At 41.1% G+C, this 20,808-nt stretch overlaps 1 protein-coding gene across 5 annotated transcripts in view; it reads right to left on the bottom strand.

The window, feature by feature from the left end:
- Positions 1-20,808, bottom strand: part of SNX25 (sorting nexin 25) — a 115,299-nt gene that overhangs the window by 77,217 nt on the left and 17,274 nt on the right. For all 5 annotated transcript variants that reach the window (XM_082608472.1, XM_082608471.1, XM_082608473.1 and 2 more), the window contains exons 2-5: positions 11,158-11,242; positions 7,088-7,304; positions 2,380-2,552; positions 1,070-1,256 (exon numbers count right to left, since the gene is read on the bottom strand). In XM_082608472.1, the coding sequence (XP_082464598.1) occupies positions 1,070-1,256; positions 2,380-2,552; positions 7,088-7,304; positions 11,158-11,242 (662 nt within the window). The remainder of the gene's footprint in view (positions 1-1,069; positions 1,257-2,379; positions 2,553-7,087; positions 7,305-11,157; positions 11,243-20,808) is intronic.

The raw sequence follows: 20,808 nt of genomic DNA on the forward strand, positions 1-20,808 counted from the left end.
ACTTACAAAAATTACCTATCAGAAGCAAAACTGACAGGCCAGAGTTTCCCTTCTTCCCATGAATGCTTATTTGGGGACACTAAAACAGAAGGGTAACTAGAGAAACAGAAGCCTAGAAAATCCACAAACTACACAATACTATATAATCATACTGTATATGTATAACCTGTATTTTAAAAATTAAAAATAAACACACACACTCACCCCTAAAAATATCTCAAGTACCGTAAAGGAGACTGAACTCCCCTATAAATTAGATTCCTGGGGTATATTTCAAATGTGTTTTCTCAAAACAATTAGTCAAGAACCCTTTATTCCCAAACCTGGGCCTCTGTATTTTCTAAGAAAAATGAAAATCAACACAAATGGTCTACATTGTAATTTTAAAAACACAGCACTGGGCTTCCCTGGTGGCGCAGTGGTTAAGAATCCACCTGCCAACACAAGGGACATGGATTTGAGCCCTGATCCGGGAAGATCCCACGTGCTGTGGAGCAACTAAGCCCGTGCGCCACAACTACTGAGCCTGCGCTCTAGAGCCCGCGAGCCACAACTACTGAGCTCACATGCCACAACTACTGAAGCCCGCACACCTAGAGCCCGTGCTCCGCAACAAGAGAAGCCACCACTCTAAGAAGCCCGCGCACCGCAACAAACAGTAGCCCCTGCTCGCCTCAACTAGAGAAAGCCTGCGCGCAGCAACGAAGACCCAACGTGGCCAAAAATAAATAAATAAATAAAAAATTTAAAGTTATCCTTTTAAAAGAACCCCAAAAAACAGTATTTCCTTCCACTGCTTTTCCAAGGTAAGCATCTGAGCAGCTACGCAGGTTCTAACAACTGAACAGCTTTCTATTACAGCCTAATTATTTAAAAACATGATACTTGGAACGAATTCCACTGCCAAGGGAGAAGCTGTATAAAGTCTGCTGTTACTGGTCAGTAAGTTTTACGGACTTCCTTTATTCCCGCTTCCCTGACAACCACAGTGTTTTTTTTCTTGTTACCTGACTAGGTAGAGGAGGATAATCAGTAGCACTGTCATATGCTATAATTAAAGACCAGATACCTTAGTTGCTTCAGGAACTCAACATCAGAGTTGCTGTTAATAAGCCTGATGAACTCCTCATAGGAGGGAGCATAGGTGTAGGCTCTCCTGTGATGTTCATTCATCTGTTCTCTGTGCTCCAACTGGGCAAGCAACATCTGGTTAATGTAATCTGGATTACTAAGTAACTCCACTACTGGCTTTAAGACTGTGGGACAAAGAAGAGAGCACCACTTAAAAAGGGTATTCTCCTTTAAAGGAACTGCTTTCACGTTATATAATTGAAACTACATCTGGGAAACATTTAAAAACTACCCACATGGGCCACAGACACACACACACCCCCACACACAGCCACCCATCCCTCTGGGTTTGCTACTAGTTATGGCTACAACCAAGTGGTTGTTTTAACAAATGAGTTACGTGTAAAAGAATAATGGAAGAAAGCCATTTGGAACCCAAGTTGTTAACAAAGCTATCAAAATTAAGTACATTCATTTTTTTCCTTTGATTTCTTTTATAAGGCTCAATATGTTTTGTCTGCCAAAAGATGAAAGTTAACATTCTCCCAACTGGTGAAACAGACCTCAGGGAGGAAGTTGTTTAAAAAAAGTCAATGACACTATGACAGATTCATCCTACTAACTTTAGGTTAAAAAGTTCCCCTTTTCTCTGTGGTTGGCTATATCAGCTAATGGGTATAGCTGGCTAATCCTGAGATAATAAATGAGATATTAAATCACTGCATATCAAACACAACGTTATCTGTTTGAGATTCTGAGATAGGAAAAGTTTCTCTTAGATGATATTTTCTTCCATTTTTTCTTATCCTAGCTAAGCATTTCCTTGGATATACTTTTTTTCTAATAACCACATTATTTTGTGGTACAGTTCCTCTTTTATTTACTCTAAGTTACATATAGGCATTGTCAATGAATACTGAAGCAAAGGTATTTTAAGCAAATGCATACTAGAGTTTGAGTACAGATAGTCTTTCATAAAGCACATAACTGGCCTGGGTAACTCAAAATCTATCCCAAATGGATGCTACACTGTGGTGGGCATAAGGACTGGTTACCTATTATAAACAGCAGAGTGGACTATGTATTTGGTAATATGTTATATGAAACATCTGTTTATCACGTAGGGCCAAGCGATGCCTTCTTTGAGTGACATTTAAACCTGACCTTTTGAAAATACTTTAATTCCCGTATGTCCCACAGTATACAAGGTCAGCATAGGTGTCATATAAAGTGTTATCACATTCGTATGTAGCATGTTAGCTTGCACAAGTATCGCATTAGTAATATCAATTACTTATGAAAGTCTACCTTTTGCTGTGAGAATTTCTGCGAGCATTATGCGTAAGCTGAGAGACTGGACATCCTTTGAGGGGAGGAGACAAAACACCAGAACCCGAGAACACGTTTGTAGAAATCTTACTTCATCATCTGAGTTCCTCAAGAATGCATGCAACACAAAAGGCCTCGGCTGTTCTTCATTTCTGAAAAAAATAAATACATGAAGAGAGGTAAAGGGAAGGAAAGACGTTTCTGGAAACAGTTTGGTTATGTACCATTAGGTAAAAAAATATTTCAAATGGGGCTTCCCTGGTGGCACAGTGATTGAGAGTCCGCCTGCCAATGCAGGGGACACGGGTTCCTGCCCCAGTCCGGGAAGATCCCACATGCCGCGGAGCGGCTGGGCCCGTGAGCCATGGCCACTGAGCCTGAGCGTCCGGAGCCTGTGCTCCGCAACGGGAGAGGCCACAACAGTGAGAGGCCCGCGTACCGCAAAAAAAAAAAAAAAAAAAAAAATTTCAGATGGGCAACGCAACAGTTTTAATAACTATGTCCACTCTTTGACTATATCAACAGTCAATAATTTTCTCAACCACAGACTAACCTGGAAAAATGCAAATGCATGGCCTTTCGGGATTTCCAACCTTAAGTAGCATCAGCCCTCATACACGACTCCCAAGTCACAGCAACAATCTAGAAAGGGGTGAGTAGCTCTTTAACTAGATTATTTTTAAGTCTCCTAGCTCTCTCCCTAAATGTGATCTGTAGCTTCATTTCTCCAAAAAACAAAAAAAATCTAACAAAGCATTAAACCAGGGTCACCAGCTCCCGGCAGCGTCCCCCTGTCAGTGTGGATCCGCCACTTGTTTACTCCAACTGCTAGTACTTACCTCTGGGTTCTCATGCCGTGAGTGAGCAAAAGGACATTAGCCTTCAATACACTTCATATGTGCAGTATTATTTAATCTTCCCACCCACATCTAGAAGTAGGTATCATCATCACCATTTTATAGATGAGAGTATTAAGGAATGATTACGTGAACAGTCCAAAGTCACAGAGGTGATAACTGGTAGAAATAACTCTCAAGTCCTGTTCTGTCTGACTCTCAAGTCCAGACTCTTTAACGCTACACCACAATCAGAGATTGTTAAAGTGAAAAGGAAATAAATTTCAGAGATACAGAAGAAATATATGTGAAAACAAGCACTATTTTGTGCCTTAAACAACATGCCTGTGCTTGACCAGTAAACAAAATGCACAGATTGTAAAAAGGAGGCTGTGAAATTAAAGATGCCATTGATGTAACACAGCATAAAAAGAATCTTCTTTAGGTTTTCCTGAAACATGCTGGGACAAGGCAGATGGGGCAAAGGACGAGGAAGCAGAGGCAACAATTAAGTGTGATCTGGGTTGGCTTAAAGCAGCCAACAGAACGTCAGCTGGGAAATAAATACAGGCCGACCGGAAAACTGCCTCACACAGTTGCCTGACAGTCAACCAGAGGATGTGTTGCTTTTATTAATGCAATTTATGATTCTCTTGCCCGATAGTGGCCAACTCAATTGGGTGCTTCCTGGCTGCCACAGTCATTTTGCAGCCCGTGGAAACGTGTACACCAACGGTGACTTCCAGGGCGATGGCACTGTTTACCTGGGGCAGGCAAGCACCGAGATAACCATCGAACCTAGGTTTCTGCCAGTCTCACTGTGTGATTTGTAGAAGGTGATGTACAATCAGATGTTAGGTCCCCAGCATTCACCTCCAGGGCACGATCATCTACATGCAAAACACCAGTGACCCTGCTGGCACTTTTTCAAATGTCCATAATGTCAGAGAACAATGGTAGATTTTTTTTTTCCTTTAATAAGAATCATCAACTAGAAGCTTCTAGGCATAGCCTAAGTGTACCCTTGGCACGAGAAAACTGGAATTCCACAGGAAAGGAGCTTCTAAAATGGAATCAATTCTCTGTTTCTATTATTCTGATGCTTACTCATCACAATATCTTTATATTATCCACAAAAGCAGTAATTTCAGAAGCTGGTAAATAAATGTCTCAGTGAAAAATATATTCTCATGTTGAAATCAGATAATCATAAAAACACTAAGTTTCTCTAACCACTTGCTTCTCTCCCAAACCTAAATTCAGCAGTCTTCTAACTGGAATAAAACAATGATCTGAAATACTGTCCTGTAGGGGCTTCCCTGGTGGTCCAGTGGTTAAGACTCCACACTTCCAGTGCAGGGGGGCGCAGGTTCCATCCCTGGTTGGGGGGCTAAGATCCCACACGCCGAGCAGCGTGGCCAAAAACTAATAATAATAATAAAATACTGTCCTCTACTGAACCATAATTTAAATACTTTAAAATGAGCTTCCACTGACTGAATTCAAACAAATCTTTGACAGTATCCACCAGGCATATACCACAGCAAATTAGATTCTGAACACTCGGAAGTAGAAGCTAAGCTTTTGAGACTCCATGGAGGTAACCCAAGAGTCCTATTTCTCTGCTTTCCTTATAAGTTCACATACCCCCTTATTGGAAGTTACTTTCTCTAAAAACAATGGTTTCCCCAGGGTGGTCTATAGGCTCCTGTGTGTCCCCAAGACACTTTCAGGGGATCTGTGAGGTCAAAACCATATTCATAGTAACACAAAACTTCCATATGTCTTTTTCATTCTCACAAGTTGTAGTGGAGTTTTCCACAGGCTACCTGATGTGTGGTGACATCATCACTCTGATGGTAAGTGGAAAATGTACTGTGTATTCCTACACTTAAAAAATATCTTAGTTTAGGGCTTCCCTGGTGGCGCAGTGGTTGAGAGTCCGCCTGCCGACGTAGGGGACACGGGTTCATGCCCCGGTCCGGGAAGATCCCACATGCCACGGAGCGGCTGGGCCCGTGAGCCATGGCCGCTGAGCCTGTGCGTCTGGAGCCTGTGCTCTGCAGCAGGAGAGGCTACAACAGTGAGAGGCCCACGTACCGCAAAAAAAAAAAAAAAAAAAAAAAAAAAAGTCTTAGTTTAATATCTAATATGGTAAATATTGACAGACAGGATGAGTGGTGAGCTGGTAAATGTTCAACAACTGGCTCTCCAAGGGGGAAAAAAAGCTCCAATTTGTAGCATTTGCCGATTTCAAGGTGTAATACCCATGCCATGGCCAATTACAAACCGACAAGGTGGTCATCACTGACCTCAGAATTGAGAGATGTGCACTGTCCGCTCCCACACCCAGCAAAGCCGGCCCTGGGACATCAGAGCTCTAACCGCTTAAACAGAAGCTCTTTCAGGTCCTTGATAACTTTTAAGAGTGTAGAGGGATTCTGAGACCACGAAATCTGAAAACCGTAGCTCTACAGTAATTTTTTCAAACCATGGGTTGTGACCCACAAGGAACAAAATAAAATTTAGTCTCAAATGCCATTTTTTTTTAATGGTAAAGAACAAAAAATATCAAAGTTTTCACAGGTACTGAGCATTATTTGATGAAACTGCATCACAATATAAAATGTATTCCTGGTTTTATTTTTAAAGTTTGCAAAAAACACTGGGGGCAGCAAGCTGGAAAAGAATAGGCATATGGCGGCCCTGTGGATTCTGGCCACATGAACCTGAGCTGGGTGGACACGGGGAGAGAGGACGACTCGTGGGAAGAGGCGGCACAGCCAAGGACAGAGGGCTGCTGCTGCACGACCGACCGCCCTTGGCAGCCAGGCCCCAGAGCAACCTCACAGGCAGGACAGGGAGTGCTTTCTGATGGAGCCACAAGGCAGGGCTTCTTAGAAGAATGTGAGTTACCACTTGCCCCACGAGGATGCCTCTGCTAACTCATCCCCTTCCGCATTTTGCAAATACTTTCTCTCGTCCCCGTCCCCGACAGCAGTGGCAGAGCAGTATCAGTGAGAAGAGGCCACAGGAGCTGCAGGGAGCCCGCTGCTACTCCAACGGAGCCCCGATCCAAACAGGCAGGCTACTTACTGCAGTAAGACTGCTTTTTATGTCCCAGTTAGAGGTGCTATGAGTCACCATGCTGTCACTCACACAAGAGTAAGACAAACACTTAAGATCAGCAAACCTAAGAGAGCAAGAATTTGTTAGGAGCACAGAAAGGCCTTGTTGAAGTCTTCTTCCATAGGCAGAGTCACCTCACAGGCACAAACCTTTCCCGTGGAACAGAACAAAAGGCTAACAAGCCTAAATATGAGCAATTTTCACGTTGGAAGAGCTTCTCTAATTACAGCCCACATGCTCCAACACTGAGTTCCTTTTAAAAATCAATTTTCAGGATATTGTAATGCAACAGAGCTCTTAACACAGGACTCACACACACACACACAAATAAACTTCATTTAAACTTTCCTGAAGACTGAAAACTCACGGACACTCTTCAGAGTGTAAAGCACTATATTTAAATGTTCTGTTTCTAGGTACCCTTAATACTGTCTAAAGAAATTCATGACAGTGCTGCTGGCGCCATAAAATTCATTTCACTGTTTCAGTTATTTACAAAATCAAACAAGTCTACAAAGTGGTTTTCTATTAAAAAATTTTTTAAGTCTACTCTATCAGAACATTATAATTATCCCCCCCAATAGGTCTACATTTCCAGCCAAGTGCCAGCAAGAGGCTGAATATGCCAGAGTTTTGTCTTGACTTCAACCACTTTCTCAATAAGGAGAATATTTTACTGTGAATAAAGGTGAAGGGGAGGTTGTTCCCATTATAACAGTTACCTGGCGTTAGCTGCCTTCAGGTCACAGAAGTGAGTGAGTAAAGCTCTCACGACATCATTGCAGACAACTCTGACCACGTCCACGTGGCTCAGCCTGTGGCGCAGCTGTCTGGCAACTTCCCAGAAGTCCTCGGAAAGCAGGCGGTAGAGCTGCCCCTCGTCTCTGCTGAGGCTTCCATACCAGGACAGGATGTAGTCTCTGTAACTGTAGTCAAACACTACCAGGAAGATACAGAGCAACGCGTCAAACTTGGGTGAAAGCAGCAGACACCGAGACGGCTTTTCTACTGGAAGCTGGCCATCTGCTATTTAGTAGTCACTGTTTAAAATACGTGGACTTTTTTTTTTTTTTTTTAATGTGGACCTTTTTTTTTTAAGTCTTTATTGAATTTGTTACAATATTGCTTCTGTTTTATGTTTTGGTTTTTTGGCCAAGAGGCATGTGGGATCTTAGCTCTCCGACCAGGGATCAAACCCACACCCCCTGCACTGGAAGGCAAAGTCTTAACCGCTGGACCGCCAGGGAAGTCCCTCACTGTTTAAAATTTAAAGAGAGTAGAAAGCAAAACAAGGGAAGACATACTCTTTCTTGAAGCCTTTCAAAATGAGAGATTCTCATGTAACTAGAATTTTGGGGGTGTGGTGACCGTAGATACTGGATTTTCTCAGATAGCCCAATCTTTAAATATTCTATCTTGGTACCAAACTCTGATTTTTCTTTTTTTAATTTTAAATTGCTCTAGACAGTACAAATAGGACCAATGGGTGGAAATCACAGGAAAGTTGTTTTTTTCTGTTCAACATAAGGAAGAACTGAATAAAAACATTAAAGCTATTCGAGAGGCTGCCATATTAGATGACGAATGTTCCATCATAAGAAATTTTTAAACAAGCTGAGTATCTAATGGACAAGGATGACATGGAAAAATTACTTCCTGAGATGGCGGGCTGGATTACATGAGCTCCAGGCTTTTATATCCTTTTACCCTCCTTCTGGGAGCCCCAATGCCAAGCAACAAGAGCATGATGACACACACCTTGCCAATAAAACATTGCTCATTTGTTCACGCACAATTCTTTCTCTCGTACTCTTGTATCAAACAAAGTTTTCATGCTAAAGAATTTTTAGCTAGTAGCAAATAAATCTGCAAACCAAAACATTTGGAAAAATAGAAGCATTTTTCCTTTCATTAAAATTTAATTTCAAATTAAAGCAGGAAATTAAGAGCAATTATAAGAGACTTAATCTCTGAAAATAAGATCTTTTCGTCATGCTAAAAGATTTATGTGAAGGACATATTCACCTACATAATGTCTCACTACGTTTGTTAACCACACTGCATACTCTAATTATTACACACCTAAAGTACTCCTCTGATAATAGGTTTTGGTGAAAAATGGATAAAAATAAATACTGACAAAAATCTGTACTCAGTAATAGAGATATGTATTAGCCACAGGCATATCTTCCATCGATAGCTCATCAGCACCCCTCTTCAAACTAAGTATCATAAAAACATAACAAATATAAAAAGTAAAACAAAGCCATAATTCTAAGTATGTATTACCTAACTACATACACTCACTTACACAAGTACACATATGAACAAAATGTTTTTAAATATACCTTTCAGGTCAATTCAAGGAGACAAATTCGTGATCATAAAATCATTTTACGGCCTTCATTAAGAAATAAGCATAAGTAATGTAACAAACCACAGTGAGAAGTGAAAGCACACATTCTCACTGCCAAGCAAAGAGATTTTCTTCTAAAGGCATAACAGCCAACAAAAATTCAGATGCTATTATCACTCAAATACATCTAATTTCTAGGACGGCTCTCAAAGAAATAAGCAGGTAAGAGGGAATCACTGAAGATTAGAGAGAATGGAATAACATGATTAGAACTTCAGCTTGGGCTTCCCCGGTGGCACAGTGGTTGAGAGTCCGCCTGCCGATGCAGGGGACATGGGTTCATGCCCTGGTCCGGGAGGATCCCACAGGCCGTGGAGCGGCTGGGCCCGTGAGCCATGGCCGCTCAGCCTGCGCATCCGGAGCCTGTGCTCCACAACGGGAGAGAGGCCACGACAGTGAGAGGCCCGTGTACCGAAAAAAAAAAAAAAAAGAACTTCAGCTTTAGTTAGATTAATCTGAAAAGAGGATTTAGGGTAACATTAATCTGAAAAGAGGATTTAGGGTAACAAAGTAGAGAATTACTAGAGGTGAAGAGACCAGTTAAAAAGCTACCATTTAGTCTAGAAAATGTGATGCTAGGTAAGTCTCTATCTATAAATGTTCAGAACAAGGAATGACTCAACCTAAGTAAATACTATGAGAGAGAAGCTCCAAGAGAGCCATTTTCCATCTCTGCCTTCTCCCCAGGATAACTCAGGGTGCAATCTTCCATGCCCAAGAGGTAGAGCCCTGCAGGTTGTAAATGTCCATGACCTGAGTCTCTTGGCACAAAGAAACAGTCCTCATTCCACCAGGAACTGCCCCAACGATAATGATAAGAACAACAATTTCATTGATCATACAGATGGCCCTTTACGGTGTACAAAGTTTTCAAAAATGCAATTAATAATTACTCTCTGTGTGCAGAAGGAAAGTCATCTTCTGGGAAGATTTTGAGGTTATTAGGTTATGTCACTGGTTGATCTATTCATTCATTCAACAAAAACGGACAGATATTTCATACCACTAGGTAAAGAGTCATGAATGAGGGACTTCCCTGGGGGCGCAGTGGTTGAATCCACCTGCCAATGCAGGGGACACGGGTTTGAGCCCTGGTCCGGGAAGATCCCACATGCGCGGAGCAACTAAGCCCGTGCACAACTACTGAGCCTGCGCTCTACAGCCCACAAGCCACAACTACTGAGCCCACATGTGACAACTACTGAGCCCGCGCGCCTAGAGCCCGTGCTTCACAACAAGAGAAGCCACGGCAGTGAGAAGCCCGCACACCGTAACGAAGAGTAGCCCCCGCTCGCTGCAACTACAGAAAGCCTGCGTGCAGCTATGAAGACCCAATGCAGCAAATAGATCTAGTGAGATTTAATAGTAAATCAAAAAGATTTTTAAAAGTCTATCTTCTGTCAGTTTTCTAGGAAATGCAACTTCAGGAGAAAACCTTTTAAGGGTGTCTGGTATAGCTGCCAGTTCTCTCCTAACTTCATATTTAACACCATGTATTTTCATCTGAAAAACCTCAGACATTTTTTTCTGTACATATAACTGAAATTATCAGTTTTTAGAAATTTAATTTTTTAAATATCTTTTTTTTTTTTTTTTTTGTGGTACACGGGCCTCTCACTGCTGTGGCCTCTCCCGTTGCGGAGCACAGGCTCCAGACGCGCAGGCTCAGTGGCCATGGCTCACGGGCCCAGCCGCTCCGCAGCATGTGGGATCTTCCCAGACTGGGGCACGAGCCCGTGTCCCCTGCATCGGCAGGCGGACTCTCAACCACTGCGCCACCAGGGAAGCCCCTAAAATATCTTTTTAAACTTTAATTTGATCAAAATATATTATTCTCTTTTAAACTTTAGTATTTGTAATTACACTTACTTGTCCCCACTTCTGGACATGTAATATTGTACCCGCCACAATACCCTTTCCAATCATCCTTAATGCAAGTTTCACGTGAATGTCCTTCATTCTTTTATAAGGTTGACTGATATCCCTTAATTTGGTTAACTGGTTTGTCCATGACCAAGCCTGAGTGTATTTATCTCCAACACACCTTCTCTAGGTTATATCTAAAAGAAACAAAGTTTCCTGATACCTATTTTAGGTAACACAGAGCAGATCCTTGCTTCCTATCCTGGAACTAGCTCCACTTAGCTGGCTAGTTTCATGAGACCTGCAAATTCCTACTTAATCAATGTTTAGATCCCATCCATTTAACTAAAACATGGATGTATTTATTAAGTCTTCAAGTAAAAATTCATGAAGAAAAAATTCAAATGTAACATGTAGACAAGGATTGATAAATTTGCTAGGAATTATTATTTTCCTTTTAGAACATAACGAATTGCTTCCCATGGTAATTATATATCCTAATTCAATCCTTACCTTCTTTCAGAGCTTTGTCCATGTTATGAGAAATGACTACCCTTCTAGACTGAACTGACTCATGTGAGTTTCCACACACAGGACTCTGAAATGGAAGAAGAAGAAGAAAAGATGCATATTACTGAATGAATAAATCATACATAAAAATAAAACCAAAGGTATGAAAAACCATTTAAACAGGCATTAAAATATTGCTTAACAGATTATAAAGTTCTTCTGGAAAAGTGAATAAATGCTTAAGGTTAAGAAATTTTTGAAAAGAAGAATTAAGGAAGGATTTTCCCTACCAGATATCAAAACAGTATGATATCAGTGTAGGAATAAACAAATTAACAGAATGGTAGAAAGTACAAAAACATCTATATATAGATATATATATATATATGAGAATTAAGAACATAATGAGAAAGAATTTGAAATCTGTGAGGAAAACAGACTATTCAATAAGTGGTGTTGGGACAATCTGATATTCATGTGGTAAAAAAGATTAGAGTCTTGGGCCTCCCTGGTGGCGCAGTGGTTGAGAGTCCGCCTGCCGATGCAGGGGATACGGGTTCGTGCCCCGGTCTGGGAGGATCCCATATGCCGCGGAGCGGCTGGGCCCGTGAGCCATGGCCACTGGGCCTGCGCGTCCGGAGCCTGTGCTCCGCAACGGGGGAGGCCACAACAGTGAGAGGCCCGCATACCGCAAAAAAAAAAAAAAAAAAAAAAAAAAAAAAAAAGATTAGAGTCTTATCCCACACTTCATATATAAATAACTCCAAAGTGATTAAAGCGCTAAATATTTTTTTTAACTAAAAAAGCATTTAAAGGAAACAAGGGAGATGCTGTATTTAATCCTGGGATGGAGAAGATTTCTCTAAAATAAGACACAAAATATAAGAGTTATAAGGAGAAAAAAAACCCTGACAAATATGATTATATAAAATATAAGATTCCTGTTTGACAAAAGATAACTATAAAATATAACTGACAGACAATATCTGCAACATGTATAACAAAGGACTATTATTTCCTATATACAGAGATCCTAAGACAAAAAAAGTAACTCAAAAGAAAACCAAGCAAAGAAATTGAAAGGACAATCATAAAATATAAACACCAATCAATTCATGAAAAAAATATGCAAACTCCTTTTCAATTAGAGAAATGCAAATCAGAGCAATGAGATACCATCAGACTGCCAAAGCAGGGGCAAAGAGTCATCATATCTAATGTTGGCAAAGATATGTGGAAATGGTCATTTTCATACATTGTTGGGAGAAATGTCCATTTCTACAAGCTTTTAAGAAAACTGAGCCACGTGTCAAAATTTTAAATGCACTATCTTCACTCAGCAATTCCACTCCTAGGAATCTAGCCAGCATAAAATACCTCCACATTGCAAAAAAGTATATATACCAAGAATTTCACTGCTATATTGATTATAAGGGCAAAAAATTGGAAATAACCCAAGTGTATATCGATAGCCAAAGAGTTAAATTATGATATGCTCATATTTTACAATATAATGCAACCCTTAAAAGGAATGAATTAGGGATACATATGCCTTCATGGAAAGTTTTCCATGATGGAAAATGCTTGGAAGCACATATGCTAAACTATTAAAAGTGGTTTCCTTTAAGAGGCAGAGGCACAGGATTTTAACTTCTTCCTCCACATATGTCTGTGTAACAGTAAATTTAAAATTTTTAATTATAAAAAGATACTAGCAGGCAAAAACACAAAACAAAAACAGAGAGAGGCAATGTACCAGATTTAAATCCCACTATCTGGCTAGTAAGGCGACATTAAAGAGGAAAACTTTTAATTGATCACATGCCAAAGTGATCAAAAGCATGTATAATGTAATTGGGCCACTTACTGGTTACAGAGCACAAAAAAAAGCTACTAGTACTGGAACGTAGAGTACTTCTTTAGGCATAGGAAATATTACAAGTGCTTTACCAGCACCGCCACGGTCACTCAGGAGAGCTAAATGGCTCATGTTAGCATCACCTTCATCCAGCAAATGAGCATGAGGAAATCCCTTTGTTCTCGGGCAGGCCACCCCAACACAGCTGCAGTCAACCCCATGGCCCTGGACCACCCGACCACGAGCAGGGAATTTCTAGTCCTTGGCTTAGTTTCACACTACCCATGGGTCAAATGCCAAGAGTATCATCCATTTTTGTGATCACTGTTATTAAAAAACAAAAGCCATAGTCTTTTTCAGTAAATTTACTTATTTATTTATTTTTGGCTGCACTGGGTCTTCGTTGCTGCACGCGGGCTTTCTCTAGTTGCAGCGAGCGGGGGCTACTCTTCGTTGCGGTGCACGGGCTTCTCATTGCGGTGGCTTCTCTTGTTGCGGAGCACAGGCTCTAGGCGCGCGGGCTTCAGTAGTGGTGGCACATGGGCTCAGTAGTTGTGGCTCGCGGGCTCTAGAGCGCAGACTCAGTAGTTGTGGCGCACGGGCTTAGTTGCTCCACAGCATGTGGGATCTTCCCGGACCAGGGCTCCAACCTCTGTCCCCTGCACTGGCAGGCGGATTCTTAACCACTGTGCCACTAGGGAAGTCTCAAATGCCATAGTCTTGAGATTCCTTAGCTGAAACACTTTTAAAAGCCTCAAGAATCCCTTCATGCTACAAATTAACATATAACATTCAACACTTTCCCAAGGAATCATTTAAAAAAAAAACCTTAATCATACATAATCCTACAGACAAAAGCTACTTTATTCCTAAAAGAAATATACTCTCATGCGTTTAAAACCATTTTCTAGTCTCTGAGTAGCTTGCTATAAAATTAAGGGGTCAGTACATTTTACTGCAATTTAAAAAATTTTAGTTCGTGAAAGAAAAAAATTGAAGAGATGAGAATTTTTAAATTCTAGTGCTTTTTAGAACATCAGGCAGATATTTCAACAACTTATGAACTGGGGACAAAATTTTAATTGAGTTAATACTTTTAGAGCGCTATACTGATAAATAACTTTAATCGCAACTTCTCAAGTCTTCAGCAGTCTGTTACAGCTTCCCAAATATAGGTATGGCAGTTTTCATGCACAGTACTAACCCGATGATGAAACCGCAGCCAAACAACACTTAATTGAGAAGTTCCTGAATTTGGGTTCTTAAAATGGAAAGTGTCTTTAAGGGCTGGGAGAGAAGCAGGTGTGAATACAACAGCACATGCATATCTCAGCATATTGTGAGCTCCTGTGTCTATTGTTACAACTTCCTTCAAAACAGTTTCTTACTTTTTATCTTTTCTTTCTCTCCCTAGTTATGGCTTTACTAATTCTTGCCATCTGTCTGCATATTTCTTTTCTCTCTCTGCTTCATACTTAGATGTAATACCTACAATAAACATGTTTGTCACTACTCACTGTACCTGAAGAATTAGGCCTTTACTCTCTTTAATTTAAAAAGATTATATGAGAATAACGTTTTCTATGCTGGTTCTTTACCTAAAAGCGCTATTATTTTTTCCATCTCATTTTCCAACCTGACTTTGGACTTCCCTGCACCCCATCCCCCAGGGGGTCACTGGCCCTTAATAGAAAGAAAAAAAAAATGTTCTTCAGCCCTGTCCCATCCTCACAGCCTGATGGCGAGTCTGTAAGAACAGGAAGATAAAAGAAAGCATCACGGGCCCAAAGTAACTGGGTAACCATGCACGGAAATTCCTTTCTTAAGGCTTTAATATTTATGGAGCCAGAATCTCCTCATGACTAAACTACTACATGAGTGTAGATGAGTCACTACATACTCCTTTTCTCTCAGATCACAGAGATGGAATTCACGAATTAATCATTATCCCGAGGTGGAGAAAGAGAGAAAGGAGGGGAGGAAGGGAAAGACGGGGAGAAGGCCGGCCCTGAAACAGAGACACGTGTGCACTCCTGCGGCCCAGAGGGCAGTAGAGCAAGACCTGCCTTCATTCTCCTTCCATTTATAGGTTTGAAAAAAGGAACTCCACAGGGCAGAGACCTCCCCAAAAGACGTGTTACAGCAAATGCTAACCTCCCTCTCTGCGCTGCGCAGGTCCCTCCCGTTCCTCAGGGAAAGCCTGCCTCTTCCTGACAATCACTTTCCTAATGATGCCGGTTTTAGGAAAGGTGAGAGGAAAAGTGTGCGTCCTTCTCCCTCTGTCACAAAGGGTAAGTGACAGAAGTCTTCGCTACTCGATCCAGAACTGAGGACTTCGAGTGCAGTCTGAGCAGTCCGCCCTCATCTGATGTTTGGCCTCCATATCCCAATATTAAGATAGATGGGAGTTTGGTGAACCAGAACCCCTGCCATGTAAAAAATACACCTTATTTTTTACTTAATTAAAACAAATGAAACCCATCTTCATTTTAGGATTTAAACCTAGCTTAGAACCAACTTGTCAAGATCACTTTTAATCACTCAGTGAGTTCCCTGGGGAGAGAAGGTGAGCAGCCTCAACATATAATTGCTTATTTTGAAAACGTTTTCCAGGCTTCCCTGGTGGCGCAGTCGTTAAGAATCCGCCTGCCAATGCAGGCGACATGGGTTCGAGCCCTGATCCGGGAAGATTCCACATGCGCGGAGCAGCTAAGCCCATGCACCACAACTACTGAGCCTGCGCTCTAGAGCTCGCGAGGCACAACTACTGAGCCTGTGAGCCACAACTACTGAATCCCACGTGCCTAGAGCCCATGCTCCACAGCAAGAGAAGCCCACACACCACTGCTCGCCACAACTAGAGAAAGCCCGTGTGCAACAATGAAGACCCAACACAGCCAATAAATAAATAAATAAATAAAAACCAAAGACCCAATGCAACCATAAATAAATACATACATAAATAAATAAATGTATTAAAAGAAAACGTTTTCCAAAGACAGGGCAAAACCTGAAAGCTCTTCTCTGACGTATGATTCTCAGCAACAGGAATAGATGCCATATCAACAAACCCTTTCCTGAGTACATATCAGCTTTCTGTTTACTCCTGAACGTCAGCTGTTAGTCTACAGCCATAATACACTCAAATTGTCTTTGTGTCAGAGTAAAGACACCCTCTCCTGAGGGAACAACACTCGGAGAGAATCCATGTGCAGAGACCTGGTTACTCTGACACCATTAGCAACTAGACAACCAGGAATGATCTGGAATCCAGCTGAGACGTACACCTCATTTTCCATTGTTTACAAGGATGACATTGCTTACTGTGCTCCTTCCTGTGGGAGCAGAGATGGGGCTAGAACAGCCAGTCCATGACTGGTAATTCCTTTCATGCTGATTACCTGAGCTACTCAGATAAACAAGTGTTTCTCTCCTTTGCTATACACTTCTACAATAAAAAAAAAAAATTATTTTGGTTTATTTTAAAAAGAAAAGCAATTGAAGGAGCGATGGGTATAATTTCCTGTAAAGCTACTGAAAGAGTGACTTACGTTAGGAAAACAAACACAAACCCCCAATCATCATTATCCACTGGCGTTGTCACGTGGCCGAGTCTTTCCAAGTATTTTCAGCATCTGACAGTCTACTGGGATCTCATGACTCATATTCTCATTCTTAAACTATGTTATTCTCAAAACCATGGCTCCTTTCAAACCAACCATATTCTGTCTCATCCTCAAAAAATAATTTAATCAAAACCAGAGAAACAAAGGACCCACACATATCCCTTCTGAGGAAGATAGGAAGGGACTGAGAAACTGGAAAGGCCATCTGACTTGACTAAGACCCTGGCGAAAGGCTGTGACATGAATGACAAGTCATGTCAGAATGGAAGCTGAGTGGCCGCCGTGAGGAAGTATGAGGGCTCCCAAGTCCAATAGGACTTCTTACTAATGGTAGGTCCTTGTCCCAGCCACTCCCTCTCTAGCTGAAGTGGGCTTATAACACCTCAGAAAGTTAAAGAAAATAATATCAGGGGTCCAAAAAAGAAACAAGACAACAAGAGCCTGGCAAGGAAAATAAATGAGTTAAGGGGATTGCTAGGGGTCCCAATTCTTTTCAACAAAAAATGTAAATCAAGAATTTTATATCATATCTCCAAGTAATTCATTTTACTCCAAACAATGTGGGCTTACACTGTTTGGACCAAATCCTGAGCCACATTGGAACGCTGGGCATCTAGTCTGTAATTGCTGGCTCACGGAAAACATTTAGCAGTATTCCTGGCACATATAGCAAAGTACAGCTATTATCACTAATAAAACTCAAAATGTTATGAACTTGCAACAAGTTGAGGCTAATCAGCTGGTTGGTTTAACAACTGATTTCTTGGTTTTCTGAAGGTAAAGGTATAGTGGAAACGAAAGCAAGAGAGAAGGGCTGAAAGTTAAGTCACCAAAGTTAAGACACTGCATAATAGGACATAGTGTTCCCAAAGCATTTTTGCTTTTGAGGCTGTACTTTCCAGAGAGCAAAGTGTCCACTCCCTGGAGATGTTCTACTGCGTATGTGCCTTTACACTTTCTATCACTGGTGAAGTTTTTAAGTATTCAAACAAAACCTGGTTTGATCAGAATCAGTTTCCTGGATTGTGCTTTATAATGTTTAACCATGGATTGGTTCAAGATGGCAGAGTATGATGTGCACTCACTCCCTCTTGCGAGAGCACCAGAATCACAACTAGCTGCTGGACAGTCATCGACAGGAAGACACTGGAACTCAACAAAAAAGATACCCTACATCCAAAGACAAAGGAGAAGACCTAAAGAGATGGCAGGAGGGGTGCAATCACAATCAAATCAAATCCCGTAATCGCTGGGTGGGTGACTCACAAACTGGAGAACACTTATACCACAGAAGTCCACCCACTGGAGTGAAGGTTCTAAGCCCCACATCAGGTTTCCCAATCTGGGGGATCTGGCAATAGGAGGAGGAATTCCCAGAGAATCAGACATGGAAGGCTAGCGGGATTTGATTGCAGGACTTCAACAGGACTGGGGGAAACAGAGACTCCACTCTTGGAGGGCACACACAAAGTAGTGTGCACATCGGGACCCGGGGAAGGAGCAGTGACCCCATTAGAAACTGAGCCAGACCTACCTGCTAGTGTTGGAGGGTCTCCCGGAGAGGTAGGGGACAGCTGTGGCTTACCATGAGGACAAGGACACTGGCAGCAGAAGTTCTGGGGAGTACTCCTTGGCATGAGCCCTCCCAGAGTCTGCCATTAGCCCCACCAAAGAGCCCATAGACTCTAGTGCTGGGTCGCCTCAGGCCAAACAACCAACAGGGAGGGAACCCAGCCCCACCCATCAGCAGACAAGCAGATTAAAGTTTTACTGAGCTCTGCCCACCAGAGCAACACCCAGCTCTACCCACCACCAGTCCCTCCCATCAGGAAACTTACACAAGACTCTTAGATAGCCTCACCCACCAGATGGCAGACAGCAGAAGCAAGAAGAACTACAATCCTGCAGCCTGTGGAACGGAAAACCACATTCATAGAAAGATAGACAAAGTGAAAAGGCAGAGGACTATGTACCAGATGAAGGAACAAGATAAATCCCAGAAAATCAACTAAATGAAGTGATAGGCAACCTTCCAGAAAAAGGATTCAGAATAATGATAGTGAAGATGATCCAGGACCTCAGAAAAAGAATGGAGGCAAAGATCGAGAAGATGCAAGAAATGTTTAACAAAGACCCAGAAGAATTAAAGAACAAACAAACAGAGATGAACAATACAATAACTGAAATGAAAAATACACTAGAAGGAATCAATAGCAGAATAACTGAGGCAGAAGAACAGATAGGTGACCTGGAAGACAGAATGGTGGAAATCACTGCTGTGGAACAGAATAAAGAAAAAAGAATGGAAAGAAATGAAGACCTCCTAAGAGACCTCTGGGACCACATTAAACGCACCAACATTCTCACTAGAGGGGTCCCAGAGGGAGAAGAGACAGAGAAAGGACCTGAGAAAATATTTCAAGAGATTATAGTCAAAAACTTCCCTAACATGGGAAAGGAAATAGCCACCCAAGTCTGGTAAGCACAGAGAGTCCCAGGCAGGATAAACCCAAGGAGATACATGCCGAGACACATAGTAAGCAAACTGACAAAAATTAAGACAAAGAAAAATTATTAAAAGCAACAAGGGAAAAATGACAAATAACATACAAGGGAACTCCCATAAGGTTAACAGCTGATTTCTCAGCAGAAACTCTACAAGCCAGAAGGGAGTGGCATGACATATTTAAAGAGATGAAAGGGAAGAACCTACAACCAGCAATACTCTACCCGGCAAGGATCTCATTCAGATTCGATAGAGAAATCAAAAGCTTTACAGAGAAGCAAAAGCTAAGAGAATTCAGCACCACCACACCAGCTCTACAACAAATGCTAAAGGAACTTCTCTAAGCGGGAAACACAAGAGGAGAAAAGGACCTACAAAAACAAACCTGAAACAATTCAGAAAATGGTAGTAGGAACATACATATCGATAATTAATTACCTTAAATGTGAATGGATTAAATGCTCCAACCAAAAGACACAGGCTCACTGAATGGATACAAAAACAAGACCAGTATATATGCTGTCTACAAGAGACCCACTTCAGACCTAGGGACACATACAGACTGCAAGTGAGGGGACGGAAAAAGATATTCCATACAAGTGGAAATCAAAAGAAAGCTGGAGTAGCAATACTCATATCAGATAAAATAGACTTTAAAATAAAGAATGTTACAAGAGACAAGGAAGGACACTACATAATGATCAAGGGATCAATCCAAGAAGAAGATATAACAATTATAAATATGTATGCATGCAACACAGGAGCACCTCAATACATAAGGCAAATGCTAACAGCTATAAAAGAGGAAATCGACAGTAACACAAAAACAGTGGGGGACTTTAACATCCCACTATTATACCAATGGACGGATCATCTAGACAGAAAATTAATAAGGAAACAGAAGCTTTAAATGACACAACAGACCAGATAGATTTAATTGATATTTATAGGATGTTCCTTCCGATACAGCAGATTACACTTTCTTCTCAAGTGCACATGGAACATTCTCCAGGATAGATCACATCTTGGGTCACAAATCAAGCCTTGGTAAATTTAAGAAAACTGAAATCATATAATGTTTAACCATGAGTTAAAAAGGTCTTGTTCTCCTTATCGATAAAAGAAACTTATCAAACATATACTGAGAGGTTATCATTTAGGGAGACTGTATTGATAGAAAGTAGTGGTTTTGTGTGTTTTCACCCTTCTTAATTAAGAATAATTTCTGTTTTAGATATTAGAAGGAGAAGCTATTCTTTGAAATTCAAACCTACAAATGTTCTCATATGGTTTTTCTAGATTCCAAAGATGCTTCAATTTCTTTTAAAAATACTATTTCTAATTATATCAAGTGTAGAGACACATTCTATATTATAGATGCAATTCAGAATTAAATCAACTGATAACACCATTATCCAGAGATAATCACTACTGATATTTTGGTCTACTTCCTCCTAGTTAGCGACTCCAATCCTTACCATTACTTACTTTGGACAACGTACTTTTCTGTACCTCATGTTCTCACCTGTAAAGCAAAGGTAACAGCAGTACCTACCTCTTAGGCTTGATACGAGCATTAAGTGAGTTAACACACGTGCAGCACTTAAACAGTGCCTGACATCACGTTATTAATTATAAAAATTACTATTGGTGCTTCTTTATTC

This window comes from Mesoplodon mirus (assembly GCF_964341445.2).
Source record: "Mesoplodon mirus genome assembly, chromosome: 20".
NCBI classification, from domain to species: domain Eukaryota; kingdom Metazoa; phylum Chordata; class Mammalia; order Artiodactyla; family Ziphiidae; genus Mesoplodon; species Mesoplodon mirus.